General features: G+C 49.3%; 1 protein-coding gene across 1 annotated transcript in view; it reads left to right on the top strand.

Moving 5' to 3' along the window:
- EFCAB8 (EF-hand calcium binding domain 8) overlaps positions 1-13,373 on the top strand; it is a 105,021-nt gene that overhangs the window by 51,120 nt on the left and 40,528 nt on the right. Inside the window, 6 exon segments of the mRNA XM_063633685.1 lie at positions 1,304-1,414; positions 2,954-3,181; positions 4,250-4,320; positions 8,754-8,958; positions 9,814-10,026; positions 11,637-11,774. Coding sequence (XP_063489755.1) covers positions 1,304-1,414; positions 2,954-3,181; positions 4,250-4,320; positions 8,754-8,958; positions 9,814-10,026; positions 11,637-11,774 — 966 coding nt within the window.

Raw genomic sequence — 13,373 nt, 5'->3', positions numbered from 1 at the left:
TGCTGAAGCGGCTGGACTCTGTGGCCTGGCCTGTGAGGGGCCGTGTCTTGGGATTTCCTGAAATCCTGTTTCTAGGCCCCCAGCCTGTCACCCTCTCTGCAGCTGCTGCTGCTGTCTGCACTGTCCCCACTCAGGCGTCCTCAGCCTCTCCCTCTGGGAGCCACCCTGAACCTCAGGCTTGTTAGGAGCCCGTCCTGCATGTTTTCGTGGCCCCATTCCTTGTCTCAGTCATGAGCCACATAATTCTGTCCTGTCGCTACTACGTGACTGTTTTTCCTGCTAAGTCATGAACTTTGGGAAACGGGCCACGTCTGAGCAGCGTCTCTGCAGGAGAGACCCTGTGGGAAACTGAGTCACAAATAGGAAGGCCATCTGTGACTCAGGACTCAGCTGGAACCCCTGTGAGGTCTGTCCTGACCCTGGAGGACAGGAAAGATTGGGACAAGCACGATGGGCTTCCTGTGGAGGTTGGGGGTAAGGGGGCCCACAATAAGATGGAGGCTTGGGGAGGTGCAAGGCTGAGCCACAGCCCATAGATGGGAGCAGAAGCCCAGAAAAGAGATGCGGGGGCCACTCGTGCTTGAGCTCCACCAAGCCCTCCCATGCTCTGTGGGCTGGGCCACCCTGGCCGGTGACATGTGTGTCATCCTTACGCGCACTTGGCTGGCTCTTCCCTAGACAGCAGTTTTCTTGAGAAGGAAGGTCGTGGGTTCCTTTATCTCTTTGCTGAGTGCCAGACAGGTGGTCAGCATTTGTTGAATTAAATAGACCTTTGAAGTTCATTTCAGATCACCAAACCTTATCAACCCCCTGCCTTTTGTCGTGAACTGAGAATATATGACAAAGACACTGTCCCATCTCTCTAGGAACCTACAGGGTAGAAGAAAAACAGATAATTTCAGTAGAAAGTGCTATGTGTTATGGTAGAGTTGTGCTTTTTGGAGCACAGAGGAATCCTTAGCCTCGCCTGGGGCAAGGGGGAGGCAGGGAGAGCTTCCCGGAGGGAACACCTGATTGAGGCTTCAGCTTCTCAGAAGTTATAAGGTGAAAGGGACCTTGGACTTGGAATTTGGGGTTCTAGGAACACTAGGTTTGGGAGGCTCAGTCCCGGGGAGCGGGGGCCATAGAGTAGGGTGGGGGTATCTGCAGGCTGCTGAGGAACCTGGAGTCTTGCTGGAATCAGGCCTGCGTGTGGTCAGGATGTCTTGATGTGGTGATTTATTGGAAGTTTTTCCCGGCGGCCCATCACTGTGAGCAGAGCCCTTCTGACAGACGAGCTCTCTGCCTCTTTCCTCACCTACAGATCGGGATCCTAAAAGGGTACTTAGAGGCCCAGGGGCCTATCAAAGCAAGGAAGAGGACCACTCATTGCTCACCCCTGTGTGCTGTCCTCTACAGCAAGATCTTTAAGCAGGTGAGTGGCCCAGGGCTCGCCTCTGAGGCTGGCGGGAACACCAGGTGACACAGGGCAGAACCAGACCTCCCTGTGTGCCTGGGTCTGTAGTCAGCTCCCATGGCACATTGGGAACTCTTACAGCCTTGATGGTGGTGCTGGGGCAGCGGGATAGGCACAGAAAGCAGCTCTACAGATGGGCTGGCGTGGGATCAGCTCAGAGTTCCATCCGTTAGCCACGGGATCGCCTAACTCCTCTGAGCCTCATGCCTTTGGCTGAGTGCCTTGGGTCAGCTCTGGACTGGGCCTTCTTTACGTGGACTGTGAGACAGAGTGCTAGTTGTGGGGCGCTTTCCTAGGTTCCCAGAGTGGGTGCTGTTCTTGGGCATCTCTTTCCAGGGAAGCTATAACTTGGCTTTGTTCATTGTAGGAAGGGACGGAGGCCCAGGCAGCAGGCAGCACCTTGGTCCTTCGTGGAGTCTCTGGGTTGGGCAGGGCAGCTGGGCATGAGGAGTTGCTTCTGAGGTGTGAGAATAGGAGGGGCTGCTGCCTGAGGCCCTCTGCTCACTCTCACCCACTGGGACCTCTTGTCTGGCCCAGGCTCTGGACAGGTGCGCTGCATTGGCTGCAGAGGAGGCCTCAGGCTGCACAAGGCTGGAGCTCACCGTTCTGAGCTTCCCTCCCATCTTGGCTCCTGCCACCACCATCTCTCACTGCCTCAGGGCTCTTCAGTGCCTTAAAAAAGTTTGTTTAAAATTTAAAAAAGTTATTGACTTTTCTAGATCTTCTCAGTAGGGAGGGTTGGTCTGAAACCACCTCACCTGCTACTTTTTTTTTTTTTTTTTTTTTTTTTTGCCAGGGTCTCGCTCTGTCACCCAGGCTGGAGTGCAGTGGGATCTTGGCTCACTGCAATCTCTGCCTCCCAGGTTCAAGCCATTCTCCTGCCTCGGCCTCCCAAGTAGCTGGGACTACAGGCATGCACCACCACCCCCGGCTAATTTTTGTATTTTTAGTAGAGACAGGGTTTCAGCATGTTGGCCAGGCTGGTCTCAAACTTCTCACCTCAAGTGATCCACCCTCCTCAGCCTCCCAAAGTTTTGGGATTACAGGCGTGAGCCACTGTGCCCAGCCTTACCTGCTACTCTTGCATTATAACAATGGTCATGGTGGCAAAATGTTTCACTGAGTGGCATGGCTGTCCTTATTCTCAACATGTCCCTACTTAGGGGGCAGTTAGTTTATTATTTTTTTTGACGGGGTAGTCATAATTAGTATTGTTTCAGTAATATCTTTTCCAGATAGGGATTATTTTCTTTGGCTAGATCCTGATAAGTGCCATTTCTGAGTTAACAGGTCTTCCCCAAACGTTCCAGTTTGCACTGCCCTGTGATACAGGGCAGAGGAGGTCCTGTTTTCAAAAGTGGCTTATGCTGTAGCAGGGGACACTGAACGTCTGTTTTCTCAGTGGATGGAGGGGAGGGGCCAAGGCAGGCTGGAGACCACCCTTGGGAGTGGAGGCGCTGGCCTCTCCAGCAGCCCCCAGCTGTGTGCTCCCTACAGGTGGTGAGTGGCTGCCTGCGTGGCACAGTGAGTGTGTGGGAGGTCGTGACGGGCAGGAAGACGATGGAGTTCTCTGTGTCTGGGGGCCAGCACGTGGAGATGACCGCCATGGCCCTGGATGAGTCCGAGCGGTGCCTGCTCACAGGTTTGCGGGATGGCACAATGAAGATGTGGAACTACAACGTTGGCAAATGCCTGTTGACCTTTCCCAATCCGGAACAGCTGGAGGTCAGTCTTGCTTGTCAATTACAGCCAGGGACGGCCTCTTGGGAAGCAAAACACAGCTCCTGTGACCCTGGGATGCACTATTTTTTGTACCTCTCTGAAAGGGTGTTCATCATAGTCAGGTGGCCTGGCTTCAAACCTCCCTGAGCCTCTGTGTCCTCATGCATGAAATGAAGACAGGTAACAGTGCCTGGACTAATAGGTTTCCACTAAGGTTAGCTACTGTTGCTCTTTAAATTTGCTAGCACATCTCATTCCACATACTGGAGCTTTGGATTGCATTTCTAGCAATGGGATCAGTTAATTCACAGCCACCCATGGTCACCCCTATTTGGGAAATGCCTGACGGTATTATAGGGCCAGTCCATGGGAGTGGCATAGGGCAAAGCCAGCAGTTCCACCCTAACTTCTGTGACACAGTCCTTTAACCAACTCAGAAAGTGTACTTAGCTGGCCAGGCAGTGGTCACGCCTGTAATCTCAGCACTTTGGGAGGTCGAGGCAGGGGGATCACCTGAGGCCAGGAGTTCGAGACCAGCCTGGCTAATATGGCGAAACGCCCGTCTCTGCTAAAAATACAAAAAAAATTAGCCAGGCGTGGTGGTGGCTGCCTGTAATCCCAGCTATTCGGGAAGCTGAGGCAGGACAAGCCGGGAGGCGGAGGCTGCAGTGAGCTGAGATCCAGCCTGGGTAGCAAGAGTGAAACTCTGTCAAAAAAAAAAAAAAGAAGAAAGAAAGAAAGTGTACTTTGCCAAGATGCCAGGGGTTGAGTACTGCTCCAGATCCTATCACTCAGTGGTGACTTGACCTTAGCCAGGTCACTTGCCCATTTCCCAGCTATCCTCTCTGTAAAACGGACATGGATGCCTACCCTATCTGATTCCCCTAAGTCCATCAAATGAGGGAATAGGATGTGAGAGCATGATGACAAATACATGGTGGTATCAACTGTAGGCGATTCTCATAATCGAGAGGTTTGACTTCTTGCTTGGCACCTTTAGGAAGACATTTAGGGCCCAGAGCCATTTTCTCTGAGAAGTTTTCTAGTTCTGTTTTCTTTCATCTTCAACAGATTAGTGGGATTATCCATATGAACAAAGTGTTCTATGTGACAGGATGGAGTAAGAGAATCACTCATTTCCTGTGAGTAGAAAGCATGTATGGTGAGTAGGTTCCAGTAGCTGCGTGTTCTCTCTCCAGATGGGTTCCTCTGTTCCTGGCTTTCCTGGTGGTTGGAACACCATGCAGGAAGTTAGTGGTGGTTAATGACTATTGCTTCATCTGCTCATCCATCCATTCATTAATTAGTCATTGAGGCTCATATATTCTTGGCCTTTTGCTAGGTGCCTGGGATGGGTATAAACAAGAATGTTGGAGTCTTTATCCTCCTGGAGTATCCAGTTCAGTGGGAGAATGTCTTAGTCCATGCGGGCTGCTGTACCAGAATATCATCGACTGAGTTGCTTATAAACAACATAAATTTATTTATCAGAGTTCTGGAGATAGGGGAAGTTCCAGAAAAGGCGCCAGCATATTTGGTGCCTGGTGAGGGCCCACTTCCTGATTCATAGACAGCTGTCTTCTTACTGTAACCTTACATGGTGGAAGGGGTAAGAAATCTCTCTGGGGCCTCCTTTATAAGGGCACTAATCCCATTCATGAGGGCTCCATTTTTGTGACCTCATCGCCTCCCAAGGCTCCACCTCCAAATATACTCGCCTTGGGGATTACATTTCAATATATGAATTTTGGGAGCAAAATTCAGTCTATGGCATTCCATCCCTGACTTCTCAAAATTCATGTCCTTCTCTCATGCAAAATATATTCATTTCATCCCAATAGCCCAAAAGTCTTAACTTGTTCCAGTATCAACTTTAATGTCTAAGTCCAAAATATCATCTAAATATCACCTAAATAAAATATGGGTGAGTCTCAAGGTACAATTCATTCTGAAGCAAATTCCCCTCTAGCTGTGAACCTGTGATACTAACATGTTATGTACTTCCAAAATAGTATGGTGGGACAGGCATAGGATAGATACAAGGGAGAGATACGAAAGAAGAAAGGAGGGACAGGTCCTGAGCAAGTCAAAAATCCATCGGGGCAAATGCTAGTAGACCTTAAATCTCAAAGATAATCCTCTTTGGCTTGCTGCCCTGCCCTTCAGACCTGCTGGGGTGGCAATTCTGCTCCTGCAGCTTTGCCTGGCAAGCGATTGGAACCCTAAGACTCTGGGAAGCCCTACACCTACAGATTTGGGGAGCCTTGCCCCCATAGTGGCTCTATGCCTGGGCCCTGCCCCTGTGGCACTTCCCTGCATGAGCCCCCTGGCCCTGTGGGGCTGCAATTCTAAGGCTATGGCTCTGCTGGGAGACCCTGTCCTTTGAAATCTAGGTGGTGGAGGCAGCCATGTCCTCCCAGCTCTGCTGAGTGCAGTCCATGCTGTACCATGGTCCACAGGAGCCACACCTAGAGTGGTCAAGGAGCATGAAGAATGGAGCCTGTGAAGTTAAGCGATGATGGTAGAGTGTGCTGTGGTCCCATGGGCACTGGTGGCCATTCCCTTGAAACCATTCTGCCCCCAGAGCCCTTGTACTCTGGGCTGGTGATGGGAGGGACAGTCCTAATGATCTCTGAATTGCCTTCAGGGTCATTCTTTCATTGTCTTGGAGAACAGCACTGGCTTCTGTTGGGTTGGCTGATCCATACTAATCTCATCAAACAGTGCTTGGCTATGTCTTTAATGATGGTATTAGTTTATTTTCACACTGCTATAAAGAATGCCTGAGACTGGGTAATTTATGACAAAAAAGGGTTTAATTGACTCACAGTTCTGCATGGCTAGGAGGGGGCCTCAGGAAACTTACAATCATAGTTAAAGGTGAAGGGGAAGCAAGGCACATCTTACATGGTGGCAGGAGAGAGAGTGCAAGGGAAACTGCCACTTTTAAACCATCAGATCTTGTGAGAACTCACTCACTATCACGAGAACAGCATGAGGGAAACTGCCTCCATGATCCACTCACTTCCTACCAGGTCCCTCCCTGGACATATGGGGATTACAATTCAAGATGAGGTTTGGGTGGGGACACAGAGCCAAACTATATCAATGTTCTTTCCTGAACAGCCTTTCTCATTCCTTTCTATATGGATAGGATGAATCTTTTAAGTTCTGCTTCCATTTTTTTTTTTTTTTTTAAGACATGGGATCTCACTCTGTCACCCAGGCTGGACTGTAGTCATGCGATTATAGCTCACTGCAGCCTCAGCTCCTAGGCTCAAGCGATCCTCCCACCCCAGCCTACAGAGTAGCTAGGACTACAGGCACATGCCACCATGCCTTGCTAATTAAGAAAAATTTTTTTATAGAGATGGGGTCTTGCTATGTTGCCCAGGCTGGTCTTAAACTCTTGGTTTCAAGCAATCCTCCTGTCTTGGCCTCCCAAAGTACTGGGTTACAGGCATGTACCACTGCTCCTGGATTCTGCTTCCTTTTTTATTAACAGTTTGGTCTTTAAACCATTTGTCTCTTGTTGCATTTTATTATAAGTTGTCAGGAGAAACCAGGAAACTCCTTCAATATGTTACATAGAAATTTCCTCAGTCAAATATCCAATTTCTTATCTTGCAAGTTCTACCTGTCTCAAAACACTAGAGCACAAATATAATTCAGCAAGTTCTTTGCCATTTTGTAACCAGTATGACCTTTCCTCTAGTTTCCAATAACATGTTTCTCATTTCTTCACCAGAGACTTCACCAGAATGGTCTTTAACATCCATATTTCTACCAAAATTCTGTTCAGGATTACTTAGGTATTCTCTAAGAATATTGAGGCTTTCTCTGCATCTGTCCTCTTTTCTTTCTAGGCCCTCACTGGAATCACCCTTAATGGTCTATGTATAGCAATGCAGGCTTTTTCTATCATGGACCATCCATCCTCTACTTATTACCTACCTTTTTTTTTTTTAAAGACAGAGTCTTGTTTTATGGCCCAGGCTGGAGTGCAGTGGTGCAATCTTAGCTCACTGCAACCTCCGCCTCCCGGGTTCAAGTGATTCTCGTGCTTCTGCTTCCCGGGTAGCTGGGATTATAAGTGTGTACCACCATACCTGGCTAATTTTTTGTATTTTTAGTAGAGACAGGGTTTCATCATGTTGGCCAGGCTGGTCTTGAACTCCTGGCCTCAAGTGATCCACCTGTCTCAGTTCCCAAAGTGCTGGGATTACGGGTATGAGCCACCCTGCCCAGCTGCTATTACCTAGTTCTAAAGCCACTTCCCACATTTTTAGGTATTTGTTACAATAACACCCACTCCTGGTACCAATTTCTGTCTTCGTTCACTCAGGCTGTTATAACAGAATACCATAGAGTAGGTGGCTTATAACAACAGAAAATTGTTTCTTATAGTTCTGGAGGAAATTCTTAGATCAAAGCACTGGCAAATTCAGTGACTGGTGAGGGCCACTTCCTGGTTCATAGATGGCCATTTTGTTACATGGTAGAGAGGACAAGGGATCTCTCTGGGCCTCTTATTTTTGTTTTAGTTTTTTAAGAGACAGGATCTTGCTCTATTGCCTAGGCTGGAGTGCAGTGGCATAATTACAGCTCACTGTAGCCTTGAACTCCTGGGCTCAAGTGATCCTCCTGCCTCAGCCTCCTGAATAGCTAGGACTACAAGTGTGTGTCACTATACCTGGCTAATTAAAATTTTTTTTTGTAGAGATGTGGTCTTGCTGTGTTGCCCAAGCTGGTCTTGAACTCCTGGCCTCAAACGATTCTTCTCCCTTGGCCCCTCAAAGTGCTGGGATTATAGGCATGAGCCACCATGCCTAGCCTAGGACCTCTTTTATAAAGGCACTGATTCCATTTATGAGGGTTTTGCCCTTCTATCCTAATAACCTCCCAAAGGCCACACCTCTGAATACTCTCACGTTGAGGATTAGGTTTTAACATAAATTTTTGGAGAATATGAACGTTCAGTCTATATCAAGAAGGCAGGTACTAATCAAATATTAATACTTTCATTTATAATTATAAAGTATATTAAGTGCCGTGAAAAAAAATAGGAGTTTCTATGGGGGTTGAATGGGTGGAAACCTGATTTCTTCTTGGGGGCGGTGGTGAGGAAAGGCTCAGTGAGGGCGTTGTGGGTGGAGAGCAATCTGAAGCGTGAGAAGGAAGGGTCTCTGTGAAGTCTTTAGGGTAGGATGAGCATTCCAGGCAGAAGGAACACTATGTTCAAGGTCCCTTTCTTTTTAGGGACCTCTGTAAGGCCACAATTTCCCCCCTTTTAAACCTTAATCCTTACCTAGGTTGTCTGACTGGGGGCGTATTACACATTCATTATCTGTAAGATTAGTTTATGTAAAGCCGCTATGACAGGGCCTTTGGAGAAGGCATGTAGTAAGTGCTTAGTAAATGAGGTCAATGGGACACGGCTTCAGCCCAGCTCCGACACCTGAGAGTATCCTCCTCTGAGTCGGCTCCCAGAATCCTCAAGACTCCAGTGCTTCCCCAGTGGATGGAGCATTACAGGCTGAGCTCTCAGCCCTCCTGCCTCTGGCCATGTGCACAGGTTCCACAAGACCAAGCCGGTGCCCTTGTGCTACCACTGGCAGACCTACCACACGGAGGACATCCTGAGCATGGCCAAGTACCAGAACCAGTTCCTTGGGACTTCCTCCTACAGTGGGGACATCCTCTTCTGGAACACTGGCACACTCAAGCCCATCTTCAACTTCAATGCCTCTAGGAGCCCCTTGCCCTTGCAGCCCAAGAGGGTATGTTAACAGGAGCACACTCTCCTCCCACCCTTCTTTCAGCTGTGAACCAGAATTCTGTGGGGCAGGGAGGGTGGGGAGCACCCTGGGAAGCAGGAGGGATGATGGCGACTTGTTCTGGAGGGGGTGGGGAGCTTGGTTAGGTAGGTGGTAGTTTCTGTAATTATCTTCATTGGACAGATGAGAAAATGGAGGCACACGGAGGTTAAGCACCTTGCCTAAGGTCACACAGCCAAGAAGGAGTAGATCCAAACCCAGGCAGTCTGACTTCAGAGGCTGGCAGCGCTGGTCCTGCCATCTTTAGTAGATTACTCACTCCCTTCCCATTGCTGCTACACATTGCCACTCTGGGCTCCCCAGTAGGGACTTAGGAAACCCATACAGTCTCCAAATTCCCATATCTCAGCAGATCAAAGCAGGAAGGGACCTTAGGGGCCGCCTCATCCAGTGGTTTTCCAAATGTATTGGAGAGAGATGCTTGGAAGCTACTGCAGGGGGGCTCTGGTAGGTAGAGTTTCCCCCAGAATAGCTCAGCTTTTTATCTGTTTTATGCTTTGGAGCTTCCGTTGAGATTAAAGGTAACTTCAAAAATATTTGGAAACCACTGTCCATTTTACAGATGAGAAGACTGAGTTCCTCATGGGAGCAGTGTCCTGCCTGTGGGTACTCAGGGCATTGCAGCTGGCCAGGAATGGGGTTAGAAGCTCTGGTCTGATGCCTTTAAGGGGCTAGGTTTCTGGGAAGCAAGCCCTGGGGGGCTGGAGGGCCCTGTGGTGTTGGCATTGATCTGGGGCAGTCCTGAATTTACCTCTAGGACATTGCAATGCCTTAGGGGCTGCTTTCTCCTTGGTACAGGTGCAAGATGTGAACAACTGCCTGGCTGAGAGCCACAGGCCCAGCAGACCCTGTGTGGAGCGGGAGAAGTGGGCATACAAGACCTCCAGGAAGCTTTCCAGTCTCACCCCCGAGTCTGTGGCCAATACCAACCTGAGGCGGAGCCTGGTGTCGGCTCCCCCAGTGATGCGGTGCCCGAGAGACAAGGAGCCAGACAGGCCTGTGCCCCAGCAGGTGGGAGCGAGAGCCCAACCAGAAGACTACCCTCACTCTGTAGCCACCGGCATTCACACACCGTCTGTGTGTGTGTTTTCTTATTGGGATGCACTTTTTCCAAAGTGCTTTAGGTCCCTCAACTCACTTGTTTTGAGCATTGTGGGCCTGGGCAGGGCACCCTCTGGTTTTAGTCCCAATCTATCTATCCTGGAGCTGGGGCTAGGTCCCTTTCCAGGGCATGGCTAATACCAGCCCTAAAAGTCTGAAAGCTGAAAGGCAGGACCCAAACTGGACTTATAGTTCCACATGGCTGGGAAGACCTCACAATCATGGTGGGAGGCGAAAGGTGCTTCTTACATGGCAGCAGCAAGAGAAAATGAGAAGCAGCAAAAGCGGAGAACACAACCCTGAAAACCTAAAATTGGATGTTAGATCCTGGGCTGCATTCTCAGTCCTCAAGCACAAGTCACCTGACCTTGCCCCAGGTGCAGAGGGAGCCATGGGGGCCTCACCTGCTTGGAGACCAGGCTGCAAGAGTCTGAGACCCAGACACAGACACACCACTTTCCTCCTCCTCTGAGCCTCATCTCTGCCCCAGGACTAGCCCTTCCAAGAATGGCTGACAGTTCTATTTTGCGAGGAGTAGGGAGAAAGAGCAGGAGGTGTTACTCTTTCCCTACTTGCAGGGGATGGCTTGCCTTTGAACTTTCAGCAGTGAGTATAGTATTCCAACAATCAGTGCAATAATCTCTTGTATGGGGCGGGAGGAACCAGTGAGATTGTTCTCGTAGTCAAAGTCTGATTTCCATTCCTGGGAGCTGAGGCTTGAGTGAGAAACACCACCGTCCCTAAACACACAATAATTGCTAGGCATAGGGCAGTCTAGACCTAGATCCAACATGGTCTGCTAGGATATAATTTTGCTGTAAGATGTGTACACTTGACCGTAAGACACTCATACCATCTTTGAGTTATCAGAGGTTACACCACTGCTTTCAAATCTTCTAAGGAAATGGGTGTATAGGTATATTTGCCCCTCTATCCTTATTTTTATTTTTATTTTTTGAGATGGAGTCTCACTCTGTCACCCAGGCTGGAGTGCAGTGGTGTGATCTTCGCTCTGTGCAACCTCCATCTCCCAGGTTCAAGCAATTCTCCTGCCTCAGCTTCCCTAGTAGCTGGGATTACAGGTGTGCACAACTATGCCTGGCTAAATTTTTTGTATTTTTATTGGAGACGGGGTTTCACCATGTTGGCCAGGCTGGTCTCAGACTCCTGGCCTGAAATTATCTGCCCGCCTCGGCCTCCCAAAGTGCTGGAATTACAGGTGTGAACCACCACGACTGACCTTTATCCTCATTTTTAACCAGGATGGTCTCTTCCAGGACAAAGGAAGGGTCTTCCCCAGAGGCAAACTCAAGTCTCCGCTCCAATTTTGCCCTAGCAAAATTGCTGGGAACTTAAAGTGGAGGTTTCCGGGATCCACTGAGCGCTGCTTTTCCCAGGGCAGTGTACCTACTGCCGGGGCTCGGGAGTGCCTCTCTTTTATCATCTTCCTCTGGTCTCTGGACCCCCATGGGGAAGGGAAACACCCTCATGGTGACTTGGGTGCCCATCTTTCTTTCCAGAAACCTTCCAGTGCTTCTGGCACATCCGGGCAGTCAAGCAAGATCCACAGCAAACAGTCCATTTACAAAGAGGATGAAACGAGAAAAGGAGAATTGCAGAAGAATATGTTGGTTCAATCCAATGCCTCGGTGGAGAAGGTTGGTGGTGATCAGCCAGGGAGAGGGATATGAGCTGGGGAGTGGGCGGTCAGGACTGGGTGGTCAGGATGGGGCTCGGAGGCCTGGGCTCAGGGCCCGGCCTGATTCTCCCCAGTGCCTGGAAGGCATCTTGGAGGGGACGGAGACGCTCGGGATACTGGAGTCAGGGCTGCGGTGTCTGGGGAGAGCTCTTGTATTCATTTTCATGCAGCTGATAAAGACATACCCGAGACTGGGAAGAAAAAGAGGTTTAACTGGACTTATAGTTCCACATGGCTGGGAAGACCTCACAATCATGGTGGGAGGCGAAAGGTGCTTCTTACATGGCAGCAGCAAGAGAAAATGAGAAGCAGCAAAAGCGGAAACCCCTGATAAACCCATCAGATCTCGTTGAGACTTGTTCACTATCATGAGAATGGCACGGGAAAGACCAGCCCCCATGATTCAGTTACCTCCCTCTTGGTCCCTCCCACAACATGGGGGAATTCTGGGATATACCGTTCAAGTTGAGATTTGAGTAGGGACACAGCCAAACCATATCAGCTCCCCAGGAGGTGGAGTTTGGGGTGCCTAGGGAAGTGAGCAGTGTCCCCTCTGGATTGGGGGTAGCAGTGTTCCCTGTGGGAGGGGAGGTAGGGAGGTAGGAGAAGGGGCATCTCCAGACTCTAGTTAGAATGCCCTCCTGTTAACTGGAACGGTGTTTTATACCAAACACGAGTTGGGTATGGGTTCATCTTTGTTCTTCCTCCTGTACCTTCCCCTTTCTGACCCTGGACACCCCTCACTGTGATACTGACTCCCCGTCCTGAAAATACAAATCATAGTTGAGTTAGGGTGTGGCAGGCCTGCCCTATCACCCAGCTCCAGGGACCAGGACTTGAGAACAAGAGGGCAGTGCCCTGAGAGCTGGGTTTTGCAGTGTTGGGAGGGAGAGCAGGAATGGCTGCACACTCTCCTCCAGGTTCTGATTATTTCTCTCTCCTCCATTTTTTTTTTCTTGAGACAGGGTCTCACTGTCACCCAGGCTAGAGTGCAGTGGTGTGATCACAGCTCATTACAGCCTCAACTCCTGGGCTGAAGTGATCCTCCCACCTCAGCCTTGTGAGTAGCTGGCACTATAGGCATGCACCATTATGCCCAGCTATTTTGTGTGTGTGTGTGTGTGTGTGTGTGTGTGTTTTGTAGAGATGGGGTCTCACTATGCTGCCCATGCTGGTCTCGAACTCCTGGGCTCAAGTGATCCTCTTGGCTCAGCCTCCCAAAGTGTTGGGATTACAGATGTGAACCATTATACCCAGCCTCTTCCTTCTCTTTAAAAAAAAACAAAAAACCTTAAATAACTTTTAAAAGTAATAATACTAGTTTATAATAAAAAAGGAAGTGTATGTAAATGAAAAAATAAAAATAAAAGTCCCCTATGTCTCACTTACCCTATCCCATCCCACTCTCAACAGCAGCAGTCGCTGCTAACGGGTTGGCTTTAGCCTTGTACTTTCTTTTTTTTCTGACTAGTAATCTAAAATGATAGCTATGTCCTGCCATATGCTTTTTTCTTTTTTTTTTTTTTTTTGAGACGGAGTCTCGCTCTGTCACCCAGGC

This window comes from Symphalangus syndactylus, chromosome 24 (assembly GCF_028878055.3).
Source record: "Symphalangus syndactylus isolate Jambi chromosome 24, NHGRI_mSymSyn1-v2.1_pri, whole genome shotgun sequence".
NCBI lineage: Eukaryota > Metazoa > Chordata > Mammalia > Primates > Hylobatidae > Symphalangus > Symphalangus syndactylus.
The sequence above is the reverse complement of the archived record's forward strand: the minus strand, read 5'-3'. Positions and strand labels throughout refer to the sequence as shown.